At 45.2% G+C, this 25128-nt stretch overlaps 1 protein-coding gene across 4 annotated transcripts in view; it reads left to right on the forward strand.

The window, feature by feature from the left end:
• Positions 1-23401, forward strand: part of PIGO (phosphatidylinositol glycan anchor biosynthesis class O) — a 33743-nt gene extending 10342 nt beyond the window's left edge. For 2 of the 4 annotated variants that reach the window (XM_075840031.1, XM_075840021.1), the window contains exons 2-11: positions 11850-12331; positions 12803-12946; positions 14507-14630; positions 14771-14930; positions 15616-15789; positions 16967-18518; positions 19231-19434; positions 19594-19799; positions 20768-20838; positions 22808-23401. In XM_075840031.1, coding sequence (XP_075696146.1) covers positions 11851-12331; positions 12803-12946; positions 14507-14630; positions 14771-14930; positions 15616-15789; positions 16967-18518; positions 19231-19434; positions 19594-19799; positions 20768-20838; positions 22808-22937 — 3246 coding nt within the window. In that variant the 5' untranslated portion in view covers position 11850 and the 3' untranslated portion in view covers positions 22938-23401. Of the gene's footprint in view, positions 1-11849; positions 12332-12802; positions 12947-14506; positions 14631-14770; positions 14931-15615; positions 15790-16966; positions 18519-19230; positions 19435-19589; positions 19800-20767; positions 20839-22807 lie in introns of those variants that run through there. The other 2 variants (XM_075840052.1, XM_075840042.1) reach the window with 2 other exon arrangements.
• Positions 23402-25128: the final 1727 nt, after the last annotated feature.

Raw genomic sequence — 25128 nt, forward strand, 5'->3', positions numbered from 1 at the left:
CCGTTTCCTTCCGTCTTTCCACCTCCACCCTCTCAAGAACTAATAACTGTTTCAGGCGAGACACTATCAGGTCTAACCCCGGCGTGTCTGTTTCCAGCCATTTACTCAGGAGGCATCTCAAGGCCACCAGTAAAATCGTGTGCACCAGCAGGGGAGGTGATCTCACCCCTCGAGCACCCTCTTCCTCCGGCGGTCGCGCCTGATGGAACAGCAGCGCTTGAGGCGTCATTGGGAGTTTCGTTTTCCAATGATCCGAAATATATTTGTGTACCATCACCCAAAATCGTTTAGTATGAACACACCCCCATACTCCATGCCACAAATTCGTCAGGGGGGTGTTGCATTTGGGACAACACGTAATGCGGTCGGGGAAGGATTGTGAAGGCAAAATATTAAAGCCATATATAGCCGAATGCATCAATTTAAAATAGGTTTCCCTCCAGCTCTCGTTTATAACACTCTTCCGTACCGTCTCCCAACCCCCCAGTATGATCTCACCTATACCTGGATCTTGAGTCCATCGTTCCCAGACTTTGAATCTTTTTTTTTTTTAAATATCCTTTTTATTGTCAGTTTTCACATTTTCTTACAAACATTTCACGTAAGAGTTACATCATGAGTGCGCAGCACTCAACTGTCATGGGATTAACTTTTAAATTAAATTCAACATAACATATAAACATGGCATAATTGTCGATCTTCAGATGGACCAAACAAACATGACTCCCCCAACTCCAACACCACCTAGATCCTCCAATGAGTTTCCACTCATCCTTTCTCCCCCAGCTGGTTCACAGTTGCATCCTCCCTAAAACGCCTGCCAAGAGCTGCGTGCAGTACCACTTTGTGTACTGGAAAGGCCTAACAATTTCCGCTATTTCGGCTGTTGTACATTGCGTTTCTATAAATACTTGCCACTTATCAAATAGCTTCTTGGTTCCCGTTTCCTTCCGCCTTTCCACCTCCACCCTCTCAAGAACCAATAACTGTTTCAGCCGTGACACAATCAATTCTAACCCCGGCGTGTCTGCCTCTAACCAGTGACTCAGGAGGCATCTCAAAGCTACCAGTAAAATCGTGTGCACCAACACGGGAGGTGATCTTACTTCCCGAGCACCCTCTTCCTCCGGCGGCCGCGCCTGATGGAATAGTAGCGCTTGGGGCATCATTGGGAGATTCGTTTTCCAATGGTCCTTAATATATTTCTGTACCATCCCCCAAAATCGTTTCGTATGCACACACCCCTATACTCCATGCCACAAATTCGTCAGCGGTGTATTGCACTTGGGACAACTTGTAATGCGATCAGGGAAAGATTGTGAGGGCAAGATATTAAAGCCATATATAGCTGCATGCATCAACTTGAAATAGGTTTCCCTCCAGCTCTCATTTATCACACTCTTCCGTACCGTCTCCCAACCCCCCAGTATGGTCTCTCCTATATCTGGATCCTTAGTCCACCGTTCCCAGCTTTTAAAACTAATCCTTAATTGCGGACGAACAAAACCCTCTCTCAATGCTCTATACATTCCTGAAATGGTCGCCCGCCCAGTTGTTGGACCCATGACCTCATCCAGAGTGTGCGAGGTAGCTTCCTTACTCAAATCCCTGAGCCTGGAGGTACAAAATGTTCTTACCTGAAGTACTTGCAAAAAATTGACTCTACCTATTATGGGTCTGAGTTTAGCGGTGATTTCATCCCCAGTTAACCACCTCTTTTCCTCTGTATGCATAAGATCCCCTGCGCTACCAATGCCTACCCTCCCCCATGAGGCAATTCCGTCCCCCTTGTCCATTCCCGGTAAAAACTCCGGATGGCCGCTCAACGGCATATATTTTGATACCAGGTGGGGTAACCCAAACTGCTTACGTACCACTTTCCAAGCTAGAACTGTATCTCTCAATACAATGGAGGTTTTGAGACGGCACGGAAGAGAAGCGATTCTACAATGTAACAAAGCTTTCAGGTTCCAGGGTGAAGCATACTCCCCTTCCAGATCTAAATTGGAATAATTGCTTCTTTCATGAAGCCAATCTACTACATGATGCAAAAGACAGACCACGAACTTTTGCCTAAATATGTCTTTCTTATGCATAGTGGGGAAGTTCATGTTTATACCTTAAAGATGACATATAATACTACCTCGTGGAAGGTTTACATTGTGAATTTCAAATATATACATCTTGGTTTTCTGTAAGTTGATATATTTTCCCACATGTACTTACTGTATCGTGTATTCTGTAAATATGTGGCTGTTGCCACGAAAATAAAGAATTTCCAAAAAAGACAGACCACGTTATAACCCCTGACATTCGGAAAGTTCACACCCCCTTCTTGTTTACCCATCATGAACTTGGTGAGTGCTATGCGCGGCCTTTTTCCTGCCCATATAAATTTAGTGAATGAAGCCGTCAATTTCGAGACATCCACATGCTTCAATGAGAGAGGTAGCGTTTGAAAGGGGTATAGCAATCTAGGAAAACTAACCATCTTGATCAGATGACATCTTCCCAAGAGGGACAACGGCAATTGGCCCCATCTAGTGAGTTCCGCTTGTATTTTTTTAATTAACGGGGGATAATTTAAGCCATACAGAGTGTCTGGTACCCTCCCTATTTTGATACCCAGATAGGTAATACAGTGTTCCACCGGTGATATCCCGCAACCCAAGGATTGCCAAAAGGTCTTCGGCAATGGCCTGCCCAACTCCAGCAGTTCGCTCTTAGCTATATTGACTTTGTATCCCGAGCATTGCCCAAATTCCTGCAAAAATTTAAAAACCTTCCCTAAATGCTCCTGAGGGTTTGACATAAAAAGTATGACATCATCAGCGAACAGGGCTAATTTCACTGCACAAGATCCCACTTGAATGCCTCTGAACATATCCGATTCCTCCAGGAATCTAGCCATAGGTTCCAGTGCTAGATTGAATAGCAGGGGCGACAAGGGGCAACCCTGTCGTGTTCCTTTATGTAATTGGAAGGGATCTGATCGGAACCCCGAGGAGTGAACACGTGCTTGCAGGCTATTGTAGACTCCCTTCAGGAAGACCCGGAAATCTCCCTGAATGTTCATTTTGTCTAGCACCATCCCCAGCCATTCCCATTGTATGTTATCAAAGGCTTTTTCTGCGTCTAGCGCTAAAAGTGCCGGCCTGGTACCTGGCTGGGGATCGTGTCTGACTGTTTCTAGCACCGTCAGTACCTTGCGTAGATTTGTCACTGCTGCCCTGCCCTTTACAAATCCTACCTGAGATTTTCCCACCAGTATGGGTAGATACATAGCCAGTCGATTGGTCAAAATTTTTGTGAGCAATTTCTGATCTTGGTCTATCAGCGAGATGGGGCGGTACGACCCCGGGTCAAGAGGATTCTTCCCCTTCTTGGGTAACACCTTTATATGCGCTACCTTGGCCTCTGCTGGTAAAGCTCCCGTTCCTAATAAAGTATTATAATATGCCACCAAGGTAGGGCTGATTTCTTCTCTGAGATTTGAAAAACTCCCCTGTGAATCCATCCGGACCCGGGGCCTTTCCGTTAGATAATGTTTTAATGGCGCTCCAAACTTCCTCTAGTGTAATCTCTGCGCTCAAATTACCATTCTGCTCCTGGGTGAGCCCTGGCAACTTCACCTTCTCCAAAAATTCCCTCCCTTTTTGGAGATCTATGGGTGTTTCTGAGTAAAGGGCTTGGTAATATTTACTTAATATGGTGTTGATTTTTTTTGGGTCCGAGGTAGGAGTTCCGTTTGATTCTTTAAGTGTTGAAATATGTGCCGGTGCATACCTCCCCTTTGCTAACCGCGCTAATAATTTGCCCGCCTTATTGCCGAAACGCATTAAATCAGCATCAAATTGTGACCGGTAAATACTCTCTCCTCTTGTCTAACCATTGATCAAACTGTCGCTTGGCTTCCTTCCATTCCTCCCCAATAGCATTGATGGAGAATGTAGGAATGCTGTGTACGCACGCCGCAATCTGTCGCTCGCTGCCTTGTATCCTTCGGTCGTCTTACGTTTAAGATTAGACATATACTGCATAATTTTCCCTCTTATTACCGCCTTGGCTGTACGCCAATACAATGACGGTTCCGAGCGATGCGCTACATTATCCCCATCAAATTCCATCCACCACCCCTTAAGCTTCTGTGTAAAGCCCTCATCCTTTGCCAGAAAGGCGGGAAACCTCCAGATAAAATCCGTTCCTCTAGCTACTGTGTCGGCCAATGTAATGGTAACCGGAGCATGGTCCGAAATAACTAGATCTTCAATTGCCGCTTCACGTAAACGTCGCGACATTGCGTCACTAACTAACAAATAATCAATACGCGACCATGACTGATGAACATGAGAGAAATGTGTATATTCCCGCGCATCTGGGTGTAAACTCCTCCACGCATCTATTAGGGCCGTGTGTCTTAAAAAGTCGGGCAAGATCCTATCTCTGCTTCTCTGCGAACTAGTCCCTGCGCTCCTATCCTCCTTTGAAGACCTTACAGTGTTAAGGTCTCCCCCTAAAATCAAAAACCTAGTGCGATCCTGCTGGAGTTGGGTTTCCAAGTGACCAAAAAAAACAGTGTTAACCGTATTTGGGCCATACACATTATAAATACTGATGGTTTCCCCTTCACTAGATGGATCCAACGGCCCTCGTCATCCCGCTCCTGGGACACCAGTGTAAACGCAAAGTTTTTATGTACCAGAATTATAACTCCCGCCTTACCCTCCCTTGCCGACGAGCCAAAAACCTGACCCACCCAGAACTTTTGCAAATACTTAAACTCCGGCTCGGTAAGATGAGTTTCCTGCAATAGGGCCACATCAGGATGCAATCGTTTCATGTGCCTTAAAAGTTTGGTCCGTTTCTGTGGGGATCTCAGCCCTTTAACGTTCCAAGAAACTATTTTCATGTTATTGGGCCGTGTTTAAGATGAGCTAAAGTGCCTAAAAGTCGTGTGGAGTCCGGGGAGTCAGATCCGTCTTTTCCCAAGAGCCATGTACAAACATTAACATTAACATCATAACCAAACCCTGGCTTGTAAGCCAGAACCAACAAGGCCAACCATCCCTTACCTAACAAAATCATAAAATCACCTGCGGCAAGGGTTAGCAGTCCCTTAAAGGAACAGTGTCATCGCAAATAATTTTTTTATATGTTAAAGATGTTAGTGCTTTAATAAAAACGTTTTTATTCATTTGTGTGTTTGTGTTTTACTTTTTCTTATTTTTACACTTTTTCTTCCCTATGGGGGCTGCCATTTTTTGTTCCATTTCTGTGTGTGTCGATTAACGACACACACAGACATGGAATACGGCAGCCACAGTCCCATAGGGACTGCGAACGGCTCCCGTCCCATTGACTGCCGTGTACGGCGTCTGTGTGGGAACTGCGCATGCGCCGCTCCCACACAGTCCTATTCGAAATTGGCGCCGTCCGGCGCCATTTTCCTGTGGACCGGAAGTCGCGGCCGGACAGTAATATTACTACTTCCGGTCGCGGCTTCCGGACTTATGCACATGGAACAGCGGCAGCAAACGGAGCGGACGGGCCGGAGGGAGCCGCGGCGGCAGGAGCAGGTAAGAGATTTCAATGTATGTTAGTGTTTGTGTGTGTTTACTACTGTATGTAAACCTACTACACTGTGGGTTACCTCAAAAAATGGCGACACACAGTGTAGGAGGTTAAACCTTTCAAACCCCTCGTTTATCCCGGCACTAGCCAGGATAAAGGAGGGGGGGATGCTGAGAGCTCACTAGAGCGAGGGCTTTTAACCCAATGTTGCAATGCTGCAATTTTGGGAACAGCCCCATCTAGTGACCAAAAATGGGTAGTATTATAAATTAGAAATAATTTATAATATTTCCTGGCTCGTGCCAAAAAAAAAAAAAAATTTGAACAATGTTTAATCACCCACACACTAAATGTTTAATTTTTTAAAAAAAAACATGTTTTTCTGGCAACACATTCCCTTTAATACCCACTGGTGTATGTGACTTCACTTTTTTCTGTTATGCCAGAACGCGCCCCTCCCTCCCCCTCCCCCCCAGCCTGCCTATATGGCTCCTTCCATGAGGAAGTAACACCTGCCCTTGCCCCCTCAGTACCTCTTTGTCGCCTGCGCACCCTTTTGTACATTCCCTTATCATTACTTTAACAGCCTAGAGTCCGTTAGGATTGTATCCTCACATTTCCCTATGAACCTTGCTTCGCTTCAAGGTTTCCCTACCTCCGTGTCCCATATCTCCTACCACAATTTCCCTCAGTCTGCCATTGTAACAGATAACACTAATCCCTTGCGTGGGGGGAGGCATTGTGTCACTCCCGGTCAATCCCGCCCACCAGGGACAATCTCAGATCCTGATCTAACTCCCTCACAAATATCCTGCAGTGAAAATGCAGGGAAATATCAGAATGCATATACTTCAACCTTGATAACATTGTAACAATAGGTCAACTGTTGACCGGTACATAGTGCTGTATAAGACCGCAAAATATCTCCCTCAATAACTTTCAGATTATCTGTAAACTTATCTGTAGCTGGTCGGAATCTGCAATTGGTCTACAGCGTCCACAAAATCATCATCACATCAGCTTAAATAACATGCGCCAAAAAGGACTTCGTCCGTCAATCAGGAGAGCTTGTAATGTAATGTAACTTGTAATGTAGCTACTTACCTGCAAACGCCGATGCTGCTGCAGAATCAACTGTAGCCTCTGGTGCCGATGTGTCCTCGCTCGTCTGACACGATGCAGGACCTGTGAGTGACGTCACAGCGTGATCTCTCGAGAACACGGCTGTGTCTGCACTGCCAGAAGCTGGGCGTTCTGAAGAGAAGTGGATGATACTTCTCGTCAGAACGCCCAGCTAGTAAAAGAAGTAAAAACGCCCCGATGTACGCACATAATACACGCCCACTTGGACTTTTACTTTTAAACACACCCACTTGGACTTTTACTTTTAAACACACCCACTTGGACTTTTGCAAGCCTCATTTGCATAACTACAAAAATGGTCATAACTTGGCCAAAAATGCTCGTTTTTTTAAAAATAAAAACGTTACTGTAATCTACATTGCAGCGCCTATCTGATGCAATAGCAGATAGGGGTTGCAAAATCTGGTGACAGAGCCTCTTTAACTGCCAGTGATCCCACCTGAATACCTCTGAACATAGCGGATTCCTCCAGGAATCTAGCCATAGGTTCCAGTGCTAGATTGAATAACAGTGGCGACAGGGGACATCCCTGCCGGGTTCCTTTATGCAATTGAAAGGGATCCGACAAAAATCCTGAGGAATGAACGCGGGCCTGGGGATTATTGTAAACACCCTTCAAGAAGACCCGGAAGGCTCCCTGGACATTCATTTTGTCCAGCACCATCCCCAGCCATTCCCACTGTATGTTATCAAAAGCTTTCTCTGCGTCTAGCGCTAAGAGTGCCGGCCGGGTACCTGGCTGGGGATAGTGCCTGACTGTTTCTAGCACCGTCAACACCGTACGTAAATTATTCACTGCTGCCCTGCCCTTTACAAAGCCTACTTGGGATTTTCCCACCAGTGTGGGTAGATACGTAGCCAGACGATTGGCCAAAACTTTTGTGAGTAATTTCTGGTCTTGGTCTATCAGTGATATAGGACGGTACGACCCCGGGTCAAGAGGATCCTTCCCCTTCTTGGGTAATACCTTTTATATGCGCTATTTTGGCCTCTGCTGGGAGAGTACCGGTCCTTAGTAAAATATTATAGTACGCCACCAAGATAGGGCTAATTTCTTCTCTCAGGGACTTAAAAAACTCTCCTGTAAATCCATCTGGACCCGGGGCCTTTCCCTTGGATAAGGTCTTAATGGTGCTCTGGATTTCCTCTAAGGTAATCTCTGCGCTCAAGTAGTCGTTCTGCTCCTGACTGAGCCCTGGCAGCTTTACCTTCTCCAAAAATTCCCTACTTTTTTGGGGGTCTATGGGCGTGTCTGAGTAAAGGGCTTGATGGTATTTACTTAATATAGTGTTAATTTTTTTTGGGTCTGATGTAGGATTTCCGTTGGAGTCGTTAAGTGTTGAAATGTGTGACGGTGTAAACCTCCCCTTCGCTAGTCGCGCTAATAATTTGCCCGCTTTATTGCCGAAACGCATTAGATCAGCATCAAATTGGAACCGATAAATACTTTCTCTTTTATCTAACCACTGATCAAATTGCCGCTTAGCTTCCCTCCATTTCTCCCCCAAAGATGTTGATGGAGAGTGTAGAAATGCTGTGTATGCACACCGTAATCGGTCACTCGCTGCCTTGTACCCTTCGGTAGTCTTACATTTAAGATTAGACATAAATTGCATAATTTTCCCTCGTATTACCACTTTGGCTGTACTCCAATACAGTGACGGGTCCGAACGATGTGATGCATTATCCCCATCATATTCCGTCCACCACCCCTTTAGCTTCTGTAGAAAGCCCTCATCCTTTGCCAGAAAGGAGGGGAACCTCCAAATAAAATCCGTTCCCCTAGCTACTGTGTCGGCCAAAGTAATGGTAACCGGGGCATGGTCCGAAATAACGAGATCCTCAATCGCCGCTTCACGTAACAGTCGAGATAAGGCGTCATTAACTAGCAAATAATCAATACGCGACCATGACTGATGGGCATGAGAAAAATGTGTGTATTCCTGCGCATCAGGGTGTAGACTCCTCCAAGCATCTGTTAGGGCAGTGTGTCTTAAAAAGTCTGGCAAGATCTTATCCCTATTTCTCTGCGAACTAGTCCCTGCGCTCCTATCTTCCCTGGAGGACCTTACAGTGTTAAGGTCTCCTCCTAGAATTAAAAGCCTAGTACGATCCTGCTGGAGTTGGGCTTCCAAGTGACCAAAAAAACTTGTGTTGACCGCATTTGGGCCATACACATTATGAATACTGATAGCTTCCCCTGCATGCTCCATCACTAGATGGATCCAACGGCCCTCATCATCACGCTCCTGGGACACCAGCGTAAAAGTAAAATTTTTGTGTACCGAAATTATAACTCCCGCCTTACCATCCCTTGCCGGCGAGCCAAAAACCTGGCCCACCCAGAATTTTTGCAAATACTTAAATTCTGGCTCGGTAAGGTGAGTTTCCTGTAATAGGGCTACAACTGGGTGTAATCGTTTCATGTGTCGCAAAAGTTTGGTCCGTTTCTGTGGGGACCTCAACCCTTTAACGTTCCATGAGATTATTTTCATGTTATTGGGCAATGCATAAGATGAGCTAAAATGTCTAAAAGTCGTGATAGGTTCGGGGAGTCAAATCCATCTTTTCCCAAAAGCCATGCGTAAACATTAAGAACGTAGCCAAAACCCGGCTTGGAAACCAAAACTAAACTCCATATCAAGGCCATCAGGCCATTACCTAAAAAAAAGAAAAATCACCTGCGGCAAGGGTCATCAGCCCCTTAATACCCATTGTCGTAAGAGACTTCACTTTTTTCTGTTGTGCCAAAACACGTCCCTCCCCCCCAGACCTGCATATATATCACCTTCAATGAGTAAGCCGCACCTGCCCTTACGACCTCATTAACCCTTTGCCGCCGATACACAAATTTATACAATCTTATACCATCGGTCTAACATCTTAGAGTCCGTTTGGACTATAACATAACGTGTCAAAATGAACCCTGCTCCACCGCTAGACTTCCCTGCCTCATTTTCCAGAATCCCCTACCGAACCTTCCCCAAGTATGCGACCTGTGGCAGATATAACTAACCCCTTGCGTAGGGGAGGCCTTGTATCCTTCCCGGTCGAGCACGCCCACAAGGAGAGATCTCAGAGCCTGCCCTAACTCACTCTCTAATCCCCTGCAGTGGAAATGCGGGAAAATATCAAAATGCATACATTTTAACATTATAACGTTATAACATTAGGTCAGTTGCTGACCGAAACAAGGTGCCTTATAAGACCGCCAAATGCAGCCATCAGAACTTTAAGATTATCTGCAAACTTATCTGCAGACGATCGGAACCTGCGATTGATCTACAGCGTCCACATGACCATCACATCAGATAAAATGGTGCTGAGAAAACTTCGCCCATCAATCAGGAGACGTAGATCGGGTGTGGTCCCGTGGTCGCCTCTGCGGCTTCGGAGAGTCCCCTCCATTTCCGGATCGACCTCCCCGGGATCTTCCTGGTGTGGGCATTAAAGCTTCTGCACAGGTTCGCTCCATGTCTAGTCGATTCCGTTTGACTTCTCTTGACTTGCGATGTGGACTGTGTGCTGGACTGCGATGCTCCTCGTGCTGGGGTCTGTCTGCAGAGCTCTGCAAGTGCGTCCTCCGCTTCCTTCGGTGTGGTGAAAATCTTGGTCCGCCCGTTTTCTTGAAACACCCGTAAGATGGCTGGGTACTGCAGGTTAAAACGTACTTTCGCTTGAAACAGCGCGGTACAGATCTTGCTGAAAGAACGCCTGCGTTTTGCGACCTCCGTAGAATAGTCCTCGAAAAGTAGCACTTTCATGCCCATTATTTCCAAAGGACGCGATCTGCTGCGGAATGCCTTCATAAGTGCTACCTTATCATTGTAATCCAACAGTTTAAAGATTACTTGTCTGGGACGAAGTGAACTGTTATCATCCGCTGCTGGGAGATGTCTGGGGTCCGGCCCTACCCTGTGTGCCTTCTCCACCCGGCAGGGACGTGGAAGACCTAAAGCTGCTGGCAATGTCCTCTCACATAGTCGCTGTAAATCAGAAGGGATCACCGCTTCTTTCAGACCCACCAGTCGCAGGTTGCTCCTCCTGGAGCGGTTTTCCAGATCCTCCACCTTGTCCCCCAACTGCGTAGTAGCAGACAGCACCACTTTAAGTTTGGATTGCAGGCGCTCGTTTTCATCCTCCAGCAGCGTCATACGCTGTTCTAATTCATCAGTCCTGGAAGTGACTTGTGCCAGATCCGCATGCATGCGGTTCAGGGAATCTTGCACCGTTTTTTCCAGTGCCTTTTGCAGGTCTGGCGCTATCTGCTTGGCCACTTCACGGGCCAGGGCTATATAATCAATAGGTGCAGGATGAGAAGAGGCTATGGGTTCTGCAGGGCTTGAAAGCTGGGACTGAGGGTGCTGCAGCTCATCTTCCTGTGTGTATAGCAGGGGCGCAGTGGCGGGAAGCGCCGCCATCTTCCCTCCCTTTTCCACGGCCGCGGCTGAGTCTTCCATGGCTGGCTTATGCGCACTTCTGAGGAGGTACCTGTCCATACAGGCACCACCGGGTATGTTCCTGTGTGCAGGGCTGGTGGCTTCACAGCTGATTGTCGCCGCCGGAGCGACTGTTGCGGGCAAGCAGGCTACACGGGAGCGGGAGCTCAGTCACTCGCGTCCTGCAGCGCCGGGACCGGAAGTCGTCCTCTTTATTTAAACTTCTCCTTCGGGAGACCCCATAGGTTGGTGATTAATTTCTGGATTTATTTCATTTCATATATATATATATATATATATATATATATTATAACACTTATCTTCACTTTGTCCTGTATCGTCCGTGCTCTGCAGCAAACCCCAAACTGTGTGAGACCTAGAGCTCTGTTCATCCTGAATTTCATGGTACATGAATAGAATGCCACAACTTCAGTGAAGACTGACACGTACACAAGCAGAGCAGTAGGAGAGATGGTGTAGTGAGGACTGTAGCAATGGAGCTTTATGTACCATTCAGAAGCTGCATGACCACTAGTCCCTTTACGATGCCCAAACTGAATGGTACATAACTTGTCACCCAGCATTTGTTATCTGTGGCGGAGTGTAAGATAACGAACAGGGCATTTTTAGTGGGAAATATTCTATAATATTCACTCATCGTAATATCTCTTTTTTTTTTTTATTCCGATCTTGCAGGATGAAGAGGGCTCCGTTGCTCCTCTTCCTGGCTTGGCTCTCTGTCTCCTTCTATTCTGGTATTTGGCTTTTCATGAGCGGATTCCTTCTTATGAGAATTGAGCTTAACAACCAGAGTCTGTGTTCTTCGCCCCCGTCTCCTGCGCCTTACCTCCAGGATGGTCGCTGCTGGTTCCCACAGAGGTTTGACAAGGCCGTTATAGTCATTATCGATGCTCTGAAATACGACTTTGCCAAATACAACACGGCAAACGTCAACCCAAAACCTTATGAGAACAAGCTAGGAGTGATCCAACAGCTCATCACGTCACAGCCACAACATGCCAGGCTGTACCCTTTCCGGGCTGACCCTCCAACCACCACCATGCAGAGGATTAAAGGATTCACCACCGGTTCACTGCCAACGTTTGTGGATGTGGGCAGCAACTTTGCCAGTTATGCTATTCAAGAGGACAACCTGATCCATCAAATGGTACAAAATGGTGCGTGTTGTCATAGTAAAACATTTTTATTTATAATACATTTCTGCTTGGGATTCTGGTCTTGAGATCTGAATATGGGTCATAGACTGTGTGTTATCTATATTCACTTCTCTGTGGTGGGTTGAGGAAATCAGTCAGGAGCCAAAGGTACATGGCACTTAGTAGAGCTCCGCATCTCCTTTATCCTAGCGATCGGTGGAGGGGCTTCGCTCTCAGATGCCTTTGATCACGACTTCTGACATGCCTTCCTGATCCTTTAATAACACTATTCTACGTAATTGCCTCTCAAGCGATTGTCTAATATATTCTGTAAAGTATTCCTGCTCATATGAGACTGTCACTTGCTCATATTGTATTTGTGGGGCGTATAAGGGGCACAGTAATTATATAAGAAAAATACTTTGACCTTTCGGTATATATATATTCCAGGCAGAAGCAGCTAAAGTAATCCTGTATTGTTCTGTATTACAGGGAAGAGAGTGGTGTTCATGGGGGATGACACCTGGGACGGGCTGTTCCCCAAAAAGTTCTACAAGTCTTACTTCTTCCCATCCTTCAATGTAAAGGACCTACATACTGTGGACGATGGGATCTTACAGCATCTGTACCCAACCGGTGAGTATCATGCCCTCCTGGGCATTTTTATAGTTTGAGCCATTTACAAGATATCTTACCCAAATATTGTAGCCCTTGGAGTCAGACAATGTTCTATGTTTTTTGATCAGATTGCTTTGAAGAGAACCTTTCACCTGCCCATACATGTGCAGCATGTAATAGGCAGGGTTGTACAAACCCTTTCTCACTATACATTTTTTTCCTATCTTTCTCCGTTATTTTGATATCGGTTCCGTTATATTTGGCGCCCGATTATTTAAATAACCCCCTGAACTGTCAATGGGGGGTGTAGTTGGCAAGGGGGCGTGTTACTATCACTGTGACATTGTCCAATCATCTACGGACCGTGTCACAGCAAGAGCTGGAGAGAGCGTGTGTGCGCACGCGCAGCTCTCCAGACACCACGGAACACAACAGGATAAAAAGAAGAATGTGAACTCTTCTTCTTTTGTTCCATGGCGGTGGGAGTATCTTCGGCAGCGGTATCGGAACTGTGTTTGCATCCCGCGTGCGCGCTCATGCTCTCACTTACTCTTCAGCTCAACAACAAAGGACTCAAAGACTGTGTGAGGTCTCGCGAGAGATCACACAGTCTTGTCGTCCTTGTCTGCCAAGAGCTGAAGAGTGAGAGCGTGCGTGCGCCCGCATGCTCTCACAGCTCTAAGCTGCGCGTGCGCTCACACGATCTCCTCTCCAGTTCTTGCTGTGGCACTGTCCGTAGCTGATTGGGCAGTGTCACAGCCATAGTAACACACCCCCTTGCCAATTACATGCCCCATTAACAGTTCAGGGGGTTATTTAAATATCGGGCACCAAATATAACTGCACCGATATCTAAATAACAGCCCTGCCTATTACATGCTGGCAGGTGAAAGGTTCTCTTTAAAGTTAGAGAGGTAAGTTTCTTTCCTGTTGAGATGTAGGTAAAATATTCCTTTTCATAGTCGGTACATTTTACTAGTGTCATTTTTATTGTACTCAAAATGTTTAAAGGGGAAATGCCCCCAAAATTGATCTTCTGATATATTATAGAGGCATGTCAGAAGGTCTCATCAGTTGAGCCTTCGCTGATCGCCTAAACTAGAATATCATAAAAAACTACAGGAGCTATATAGAGATTGTCAGGAGTACAGAATGTGTAGTCTTGATTGGCCTACAGATCTAAGAAGCCACCTGTAATCGTAATGGCTGCGATTTCCAGACTTAATTTATACAGCTTGACCGTTTTTGTTAAAATGGTCTCCCAACGATAAACTGATAACAGGCTGTCCAAATATTTGGGCCCCCTGGGACCAGCTTTAGTATGTGGAGAAATCCAATGGCAAGTGTTTGTTTCCCCTGTAGCGCCACTACAGGAAAAAATTATTAGTACACAGCAGCGTTGAAATAATATGGCAGCTCATGTAATGCACAGACGTCCTGCATCGTCCAGTGTGAATGCCACACTTTGTAGCTCTGTCTAATAAAAGGAGGTCTCGTACTGAGGACCCCCGTCTATTGAATCAGAATGCTTTAGAGTATTTAAAAATAGGTTTTCTAAACCTGGATTTGTCTTACTAGTTGATGGGGGAGACTGGGATGTAGTTATCACTCATTTTCTTGGAGTTGACCATTGTGGGCACAAGCATGGACCAGACCACCCAGAGACTGCCAAGAAACTGATGCAGATGAACCAAGTCATCACGTGAGTGTAACTACTTATTTTGCTACTTGCATCAAGCTATTAATGTTGACATTCATCAGCTCCTGACACTTTGCAGATGTTTTGCTTCTAAATTCAATTTGGACCAGGTAAAGAAAGTCGTCTTTTTCTTCTTTAAACAGCTCGCTGATAGAACATCTGGATGACAAGACCCTGCTGGTGGTGGCTGGAGACCATGGAATGACAGACACCGGAGACCATGGAGGAGACAGTGAGAAGGAAGTGACTGCGGCGCTCTTCTTGTACAGCAAGGCGTCTCTATTTGCTGACCAACTGCAGACGGTATTTATCAAAGAATGGTGTCCTGAGAAGGGTTACCATGGCCTGTAATAGATTATAAGACCCCACTGCAAACTTTGTACCAAGATCCTACATTTCGAAACAGGTAAAAGTTGGTCGCTGAGGACCGCTGAGGACTCCATTAAGCTTCCTCTATGGATATATCCCTTATTTCCTGTCCATAAAACCGGCTACATTCGCACATACAGGCAGTGATAACAAATGTAAAGTAAACATGTTTTTTTTAATGAAGCAGTTCTGGGAAATGTTCCTATAAATCCTTGTATGGCAAACCATGTTACAGGTTTTTAATGCTGGTTTGGGAATGGCGAATGACTGTGGCAAAACTGCAATGGACAACAAAAAATGCAGCCTGTCCTATAAATGTGAACAGGATTTTTAAAAATCCCACCCCCTACAATGTAACATTTTATTGCTGCTCTAAATTACCACAGCGCTCTTGAATGTGAACAAAACTGTACATGTGAACATACATTGAGTGACAATGGGATGATCGATTAAAAAAAAACAAAAAACATCAGCGGTCCCTGAGATCAGCAGCGTATAGAACAGGTGATTTGGGGGTGTAGTTGGATATTGGTTACTGTTTATGTCTCCGATTTCTGGGTGCTCAGATGAACAGTCATTATCTGATAAGACGTGTTTTTTTTTGTTTTTGTTTTTTTAGGACCCTGCGGCTGTTCCTCAAGTAAACTTAGTCCCAAGCCTGTCTCTGCTCCTGGGTATCCCCATCCCATACAGTAACCTGGGAGCTATTATTGAAGACCTCTTCGGATGGCCTGGAGATAAACGATCAGCTCTGCTTTCAAAGACAAGTGCTTACCATCTCAATGCCCAGCAGGTACCTTGTATATTTGTATATTGCCCTAGTGCTTTTGTTGCTCATGTTTTCCTACATTTCTCTAGTCAAGGCACTGCTATTTGTACAATAGTGTCAAGTGCATGCCATATTGGATCCTAAACAGAGGAAAAATACAAATCAAATACTTCATCTTCTCTATTTTGGATCCCAATCCCAGTTTTGGCTCAATAAAAGGCCCTAGGCTATGTTTACACAGCGTTCGGTGTGCACGTTCAGCAACTGCATCGGGAAATGCTGCCATCCCATGCGTTAAACAGGTCCAAGGACCCCTTATTGAGTAGGAGAGTAGATCCTGCTGTACTTTCCTATACACATGGCCACCGAAAAAAAAGTATACTGTATGTATTTGCTTTTTTTTTAACATGGGAGCCTATGGTGACGCATTGAGGAAGAAAGAAGACTATAAGTTTAAAGGAACCCCACTGGGTTTACTCTGCAGATGAGCATGCTTCCATTCAGCAATAATTAGAAGTCACAAGTATAAGTCTTGCAGCACCGTTAATGGGTTACTCCAGGTAATAATGAAAACCTATGTGTGCATTTCTCTTATGGCCCACACGATAGTTTATGCATTATGCATATTCTAGTGCCACAGGGGGCAGCTGAATATAGTGCCACAGGGGGCAGCTGAATATAGTGCCACAGGGGGCAGCTGAATATAGTGCCACAGGGGGCAGCTGAATATAGTGCCACAGGGGGCAGCTGAATATAGTGCCACAGGGGGCAGCTGAATATAGTGCCACAGGGGGCAGCTGAATACAGGAGTTATTCTGCTTACCTGAGTGCAATATCCCGAGCCCCTTGTCCTGCAGCCAGGCCATAAACATAACTATGCCAACAGCCCATCTGGATTTGCACCCAACCTCGTTGTTTTTTTTTTGGGCAGCTGTTTATTTCCCTCCATAGTAGTAATACTGGCAAAATAAAGGGGGACTTCTGCACTTAGACCTCCTGATGTTCTACTGGCTCACTGCCTCCGAGATTTCACAGCATGTTAGATATCTTGCCATATGACAGCTTCTCTTTCCAGCGGTGTCGTGAATCCATATGGTACACAAGCAGTGAATGTGCTGGGTTTATTTTAGTGAGGTCACTGCTTTCTCTTCATGTGATGTCTATGGGTTTTCCTTCAGCTGCAGTTTACTCTCTCTGACAGGTGGCTCGCTACTTAGACTCCTATTCTCAAGCTGCGGGGGACCTGCCCAGTGAGAAACTGAGGGTTCTGGCGGATCTCTTCTCCTCGTTGACAGCCGAATACGAGCAGCTTATGTTACAGCGGGAGCAGCACACCGAGGAAGAGCTGGAAGCTCATCTGCAAAAGATCATCCACAGGCTCCAGGGCTACCTGAACCAAGCTAGGAATGTGTGCATGGAGTCCTGGGCTCGCTTCCACCCTTTGCATATGGTCATGGGCTGCGTCATCCTGCTCACATCCTGTTTCTTCTGTTACATAATCGCTGAGGCTGGATCAGCCTTGACTTTGCCTTACAAGTATTTGCTGGGCTATCCCCTTCTCTTTACTATATTAGTCCCTGCCGTGCTGGGCCTAGCAATATGGACGTCAGCGGTGGCGCTCGATCTAGTAACCCTCTGTGCTGCAGCCATTTCTGTCTCCCAGATAAGTTTCTACTTCAACTATCGGACAAAGATGAGATGGCGGAAACGTCCTATGTATCTGTTACTGTCAGTTCCCTGTGTTGTGCTTTTATTCCGCTGCTGTTCTTTGTTTTCAGACAGTTACGTCGTAGCGGAAGGGAAAGTGGCGCCTTTCCTTCTCACATCTCTGCTCACAGTGACAGTCGTTAAACTGCATTGGGATGGCAAGCTAATGCTCCCTACATTTACACCACTAGGAAGCGAGTCCCTGAAGCCTTCCTTGATCCCAGCTTACAGGAAGGACGGCTCTCGACTCTTGTGGCTACTGGCTGCCTTGGGTATTTGCGTACGCCTTTCTGGGCTATTTCATAATTGCCGTGAAGAGACTCCAGATTGCCAGCCCTCCTCCTTCCTGTCTCCTCTATCCAGTGTTCAGGACCCTGAGCTGAAGAACTTCTCCTATGTGTGTTGTGTTGTGTGTCTTGGGTTCATTGTGTTTCTCATCAGGAAGTGGCTGCAACATTATGGCAACCTCAATAGCTCCTCTGCGCTGGTGCTCTATGTTCGCTGGGGCCTCCCTCTCATTGTTTTAGGAATTGCTTGCTACTGGGCGCTGAGCTCTGGTACTGAAGATAGCTTTGCAAAGCTGAGAGAGCTTACGCACCTCGCTCTTGTGACCTGTCCCAGAGCTATCTATGCCATGACAGGACTGGGCATCCTGCTGGTTTTGTGGAACCCTATAACTGTATTTATGAAAAGCCAGGTCTCCAATGCTGACAACACAGTAACAACTTACCGTGGAGCACCCGGCTCTGCTGCTGAACTGCAGCACGTAATCCCTCAGATCTACAGGAAAATGCAGCGCACACTGAAAAGCCGCCTTGAACATGCGGGCGAGGGAGAGGATGGAAAGAAGGGAGCGGCAGTTGAGGCCTATGGTCTGGGCAGTGTGTACTCTGCCTCCATGGTGATCACCATTTCTATTCTAACTCTAGTTCTAATATTGCTACATAGTGAGAGGATGACCCCGGCCTTCCTGCTGCTTTTACTAGAGGCATTTGTCATCTTGCATATCCACGGACACATCGTCAACCTTTATAGTGATGGCGTCGGTAAGTAAACTTATTCAAGATTGTAATTTGGCTGCAGGATTGGGATATTTAAAGAGCATTTTACCCTTAAATTAAACAATATTAATATTTATTCTTTGATTTATCTGTTTCTGGGAAACCTGGATCATAACCAATATGGTGGCCATTATAGCACCCACCGGGATTGTCACCAAGCTTTTACTGAATGACAATCTGCCTAGTTATGTAGAATTACGTCCTTTTACCTGAATTGGTTAACACCACAGGTAAGGATCTGTTCACAGTGCATTCTGCGTGTATGCCTGGCGTATACGTCCGGAAAATGCCAAACAGTTACTTACGTCTGCCGTTGACTCCCATTGTAAAAAATAAATAAATCATGTACTATGCAAAAATATGTGAGGCCGATGTGGACGTAGCTTAAAACATCGATGTTTCAACTGAGATGTGTTCATTGTTACACTACATGAAGCCTCACATTAATTGAGGGTCGGGGTCTGTGAGCGGAGATACCCAAGACTGCTGGAATAAAGGAACCTACGGCGCTCCTGTCGCTATTGGCGGTTTAGAATAAGTAGATTTTTATTTCTCCATGTGAAGTACAATTCTATTGAATGTTATGGAAAAATGGTCTCAATGAACGTAGCTAAAACGGTAACTACGCCCTAATTGGTGATCAGAAGTTATTGAGTTAACTTTATGACTGGAACATTTCTATCGTTTCTTTCTGCAGAATTATTTGGTGTCCCTTGGTACGCAGTTCTAGCGTGGTCTCTTGCCGCATCCCAAAACTTCTACTCCACTGGGCATCAGCCGGTCTTCCCTGCCATTCACTGGAACTCAGCCTTTGTAGGATTTCAGGATGGACACACCAATAATATCATCCCAGCCCTGATAGTCGCAGCCAATACCTTCTCTGCCAACATCTTGTTCTCAGGTAACCGTCAATACAGCAGTTTACAGACACCTCTCGGTTTAGATTTGGAAAGATAGGCCCTGGGCATGTCATGGAGATTGCTGCTCACAGGGATCATTATGGGGTATTTGTTTTGTGATAACCGTTTTAATGAAGTTCTATTTTCCTCTCCTGAGGAAGCCGGATCCGGTCTGTTGCTGCTCTGGCCATTCCTGTGTGAAGCCCCCACCATTCGAAGAAAGAAAGGAAAGAAGGAGAACCGAGAGGGGGAGATGGAAGACGATGATATGCCTATGATGGAGATGAGGCTTAGGGAGGACCCAGACAGATTCTCTGTAGCTCTGCTGCAGCTCGGGACCAAGTATCTCTTCATCCAGGGAGTGCAGGTACCTCATTTATACGGTTCATGTTTTAGTATATGGGTGTACATATTAAAGTGGACCTTCAATCTGCCTCACTGGAGATCCAATGTGATTTGTATTTAAAGTGTAGCTAAACGTTTGACAAACTTCTGACATGTCATAGTGACATGTCAGAAGTTTGGACTGGTGGGGGTCCGAGCACTGAGACCCCCACTAATCGCTAGAATGAAGTGCTCGTGTGAGCGCTCAGCCGCTTTGTGTCTGTTCGGCTTTTTCCAGAAAGCCGATGTATCGGAGTACCGGCTCATAGACTTTCTATAGAGTTCGCACATCGATACATTTATTTCTGAAAAAAGCCGAACAGACACGAAGCGGCTGAGCGCTCACACCAGCACTTCAGCTGCTTCGTTCTAGCCATTGGTGGGGGTCTCGGTGCTTGGACCACCACCAATACAAACTTCTGACATGTCTCTATGACCGGTCAGAAGTTTCTCAAACGTTTAGCTACACTTTAAAGTGCACAACCCAAAGAAAATCCCTCAAAATAAAATATATTCTTGTACGGTCTAGCGTGCCTCTGCATCTCTGCACATCCGATGTCAAATTGTGTTAATAGTGAACATGTCCTACACATTTAGGTGAATCCTCATATGTATTTATAAGGGACTTACATCAGCATTGTCACTAATATACAGATTACAATAATAAGTTCTCAGAACTGAAGGGAAGTTCTAATTCCCTGTTGTTTCCCTGCAAACCCATCCTCAGGTACTATTCACTGCAGCCTCTATTCTGCCTATGGTGCCGCTTATACAGATTAACATATAGTTTATGGTGGAATTGGCAGGGAAAATGTTCCCATCCCTCCAGCCTCTCTGCTCTATTGCCAGGATACTTGTAACTGTGCACGGAGAGAATATATTGGGAGATCGAAAACAAAGTATTATTTTGGTACTGAAGTTGCTTCTAATGTGTGTTCTGTGACTTTCCAGCTTCTGTCCTGCGTCTGTGCGGCCATGATACTTCGTCGGCATCTCATGGTTTGGAAAGTATTTGCACCAAAGTAAGTTCAATATCATTCTTATATTTATTTATTTAGTTGCGATTCCTTTTAAAACGGCAACATATTAACAGAATTTACATGTATCCGGCTTTTCCATAATGTGGTGGAGCTGAATAAGGCTTCGTTCACATCCGCGTCAGGACTCGGTTCATGAGTTCCGTCGGACCTTTCCGTCACGGGAACCCATTAACGGAACCAAAACTGAAACAAACGGAAACCGTAGGTTGACTTCAATGGTGACTGATCCGGTTCAAATGGTTTCCGTTTGTCACCGTTGTGTAAGGGTTCTGTTGTTTTGACGGAATGAATAGCGCAGTAGACTACGGTATTACGTCAATACAGCGGAACCCTTACACAACGGGGACAAATGGAAATCATTTGCACCGGATTCGTCACCATTGAAATCAAAGGTGATGCAAACGGAAACCTATGGTTTTAGTTTGTTTCAGTTTGGATTCCGTTCATGGGTTCCCCTGACGGAAAGCTCTGACGGAAACCCATGAACGGAGTCCCGACGCAGATGTGAACAAAGCCTAATAAGCTGCAGTCTATTTGACTACTTTGGGGGGCACATTCAACTACTTTGAAACCGCCATTGGGACACAAACTACTTTGCGTCAGTATGCTGACTCTTGAGGTGGCACTCATTATTGTGGGCCACTATGAGAGCATTGTAGCTATGTGGGCACAGTAAATCCTGTATGAGCACTATGCAGATGCTTACTCGTGTGGCGGTAGTACTGCAATACTGTCCGGGCACTATGAGTAAGCTGTAACTACTGTCAGGGCACTATGAGTAAGCTGTAACTACTGTCAGGGCACTATGAGTAAGCTGTAACTACTGTCAGGGCACTATGAGTAAGCTGTAACTACTGTGGGGTCACTATGAAGGCACTTACTACTAGGGGCCATTATGGGTACACTGTAACTATATAAAACAGTGTGTCTAATATGATTGAATTCTAACTTGGAAATGGTTGTCCTTTGACCATCATTTTAGCGTACCATAAGATACTCTGGGGGGAACGTGGGTACACTGTAGCTATAGGTGAAATAGGATTGAATTATAACATGGAAACGTGTTCTGATTTCTGTAACTACTAGGGGTAGCAATTAGGGCATTATATCTACTGAAGCGTGCTATAAAGGCACTGCAGCTATTGAGCGGACACTATAGGGATTCTGTTATTACTATGGGAAAGTTGTAAGTACTGTGGGGACACTTTAAAGACAATGTTCTTATAGTGTGGAGACTTTAACTATGCTTAGAGTGCCATATTGTGGGGACACATCCGGGGCTCCGGTTTTGTCATTGCAATGAGACCGGCACTATACCCATATACAGGTTTTGGTAGTGTGTGACACAATCTACTAGACTGGCAAGTATGTGTAATTAGCATGTGTTCGGATTACCATGACAGATATTAGGGATTATTCTGATATTAGCCCCTGCCTTCATCAAATAAGGGAAATATTCTGCCAATAAATATGGATCATTCATATTAAAAAATGATTGTATTGTGTGATCAGGTTGAATTGTGACAGTTCTCCTCCAATTTGTTACTTCTGTACTGTATTACTAGTGGGATACAATATGCAAATAACATTGGTTGTAGTACGTACGGCAGTAGTAAAGGCATGAACATCCATCCGGTGTTGATAGAAAATTCATAGCACGCTAAATGTAGGTATAAAAGAATTGCCACGTGTCAATACATCTATTAATCCAGCATTCACGGTTCTACTAGCTGCCATCTGGAGCACATCAGCACCGCGCTGGCAGATGCAACCCAGACAGCTTAGACCACCTGCAACCAAAAAGCAGCAGAACTGTGCATACAGCTTTGGTTGTAACTAGAGTATTACACATGTCACTCAAGTAAACCAAACTATTTACAAAGATTCACGCTTGGATATGGAGAGAGAGTAATATTATGTCACTTCTTGTCTTCTTCTGTGTTTCTCCCAGGTTCTTGTTTGAAGGTTTGGGCTTTGCAGTCAGCAGCCTATTCCTCATTTTAGGAATTGCACTGATTTTAAGGGTTGACTGTGCGGTCAGTAACTGGTTCAAGAACCTCATCATTCACCAGAGCAGGTAGCGCTGGAGAACGTGGACGATTGATGTGTTCTAAAAATACCAGAGACTCCGAATTCACTCAGTGCCTCGTGGACGATTGTACCTACAGAGCTCAGGACATCGGCTTCTTCTCTACCCAGGGTTTGGACAGAGTTGCCCTCTTGGCAGGGTTTTTTCTTGTCTCCACTTTGATCCAAAGGCCATCTATGATATATTTACTGAGACGTTGGTGTTAAAAACCTGTGTTAACATTCAGGCAGTTTGCACTGTGAGTTCAGGAGCGCCGCATCTGTGCCGACCATCATTCACTGTGCCAACTGAACTATGTAGGAAAACCTTTTTAATACATTTGTGGGTGAGCATGCACAGTGCACCGAGAGGGTGGTTCATCGTGAAGCAGTGCGTCACCAACCGCTTGGGTAATGAAAAAACAAACTGCCAAGGATTACTGGAATTTTACGAATTAAAAATACCCCGTGTCACGTATTTTGTCTTTGTTCATGTGCGACGCACCAAATATTGCCCCTAAATCTGTAGATTATATTCTTCGTTTAAATAATATGTCTTTGCATGTGACCATAGACATTAGGTAACCATCAACCAAATCATTTATCAGGAGAATCTTGTCTTGGCTCAACTGATCATTTTGTGTTATTTAAATGGAGTAGGCGAGATAAGCGCCTAACAAAATGCTCTGGTGCCGCTTGTTTTCAATACAATCTGACTGGTAAAATCCAACCGGTCTTATCCATTTCTCCCCGGATGGCATATCTGCCAAGCCTCAAATATGTTATTAATGGCAGATCCCATCAACAGGTCCCGGAATATTATACCCACCGTTAGTTATATTGCAGACAGGCTATTATAATGTGATCATCAAACAGCAGAAGAACTTTGTTATGAATAAGAAGGAGATCTTGGGAGGTTAAAGTGCACCTCTAGCCAAAAATGAAGACATGGCTGCTCTTCTGTAGCCTTATGTGCAGTAATAGTTTGCAGATGTTTTCTTGTACGCTCAGGATCCTCCTGCTCTCCATGTACTGGAAGTAGCTGTCTGACCGTGACATAGTAGCTTTTCTCTGTCACCCAGTAGTATTGTGTTCTCTCAGATCATTAAACCTATAAATCACATAGAAAATGACCATATAAGAAGTCACATACATCATGCTTTATAAATATACTTAGAGTATTTAGTAAAAAAAAAAAACACAGAAAATTGAAAAAATAAATAGTCACAATAACGGAGCATGGCACAGTCAAATAACAGCTAAAAAAGACAACCAAAGTGACTTTGTAGCCAAAATGCCATAGTAAAGATTGAAAACAAAATGTATTGTACAAACACTAAGGCCTCATGCACACGACCGTAGCCGTGTGCACGGCCGTGATTTTCGGGTCGGCCGGCTGCGGACTGTCAGCCGCAGGCCGCCCGCAAATCGGAGCTGTTTTCCCTTGAAAACCGTTCCGTATTTTGAGACGTTTTTTATTTTGTGTGTGCACATACCCTAACTGCTAGTAAAGAAATGTAAGAGCTGATATTTGATATATTGATAACAAACAGAAAAAAATGTGAGGAGCAAGTAAGATATTTACAGAAGCCAGTGGATGAAAGAATGCATCTAGCACCTATCTACAGCTGCCGGAGGAGTGATCGGCAATATTCTTCTGTAACAATAGGAACGCTTTAAAGCGTATAGGCATTTTAAAAATAATATCTGCCATGTCATAGAGACATTTTGTTCAGTGGGGATGAGACCTGATCGCTAGAATGATGGCTTTTCCCATTGCTGTTTAGGGTTTAATTCGGTGATTCTCTCAAGGTTTCCATCACTCTTGACGGCAAAAATAGTGTAGCATGCGGCACTCTTCTAAATGCGGTGAAAACCTTGGCTGAACCGGGCGGACCCCCTTATAAGTCTTTGTTGGGAGAAGTCACAGATGTGAACATAGCCTAAGCGGTACAAGTGTGCTGTCCGCCTCCCATCCCCCGTCAGTGAGCGATGTACATACATATAACCCCTCCTCTCAGTGCGTTGCTGTACTTTCATGAAAACCACTGCCCTGCCCTTGGTTTACTTCTCCGCACTGCGAAGGGGCAGGATTGTTTACATTCAGTCATGTTACCCGTCTCCTCCGTTCCATCTAGTTGTCACTCCGCAGAATTAGTGCCTTATTATGTATCAAGCATAGCTCTCAGAAAACTAGATATGAAA

The sequence above is a fragment of the Rhinoderma darwinii genome, chromosome 1, assembly GCF_050947455.1.
Source record: "Rhinoderma darwinii isolate aRhiDar2 chromosome 1, aRhiDar2.hap1, whole genome shotgun sequence".
Lineage (NCBI taxonomy): Eukaryota > Metazoa > Chordata > Amphibia > Anura > Rhinodermatidae > Rhinoderma > Rhinoderma darwinii.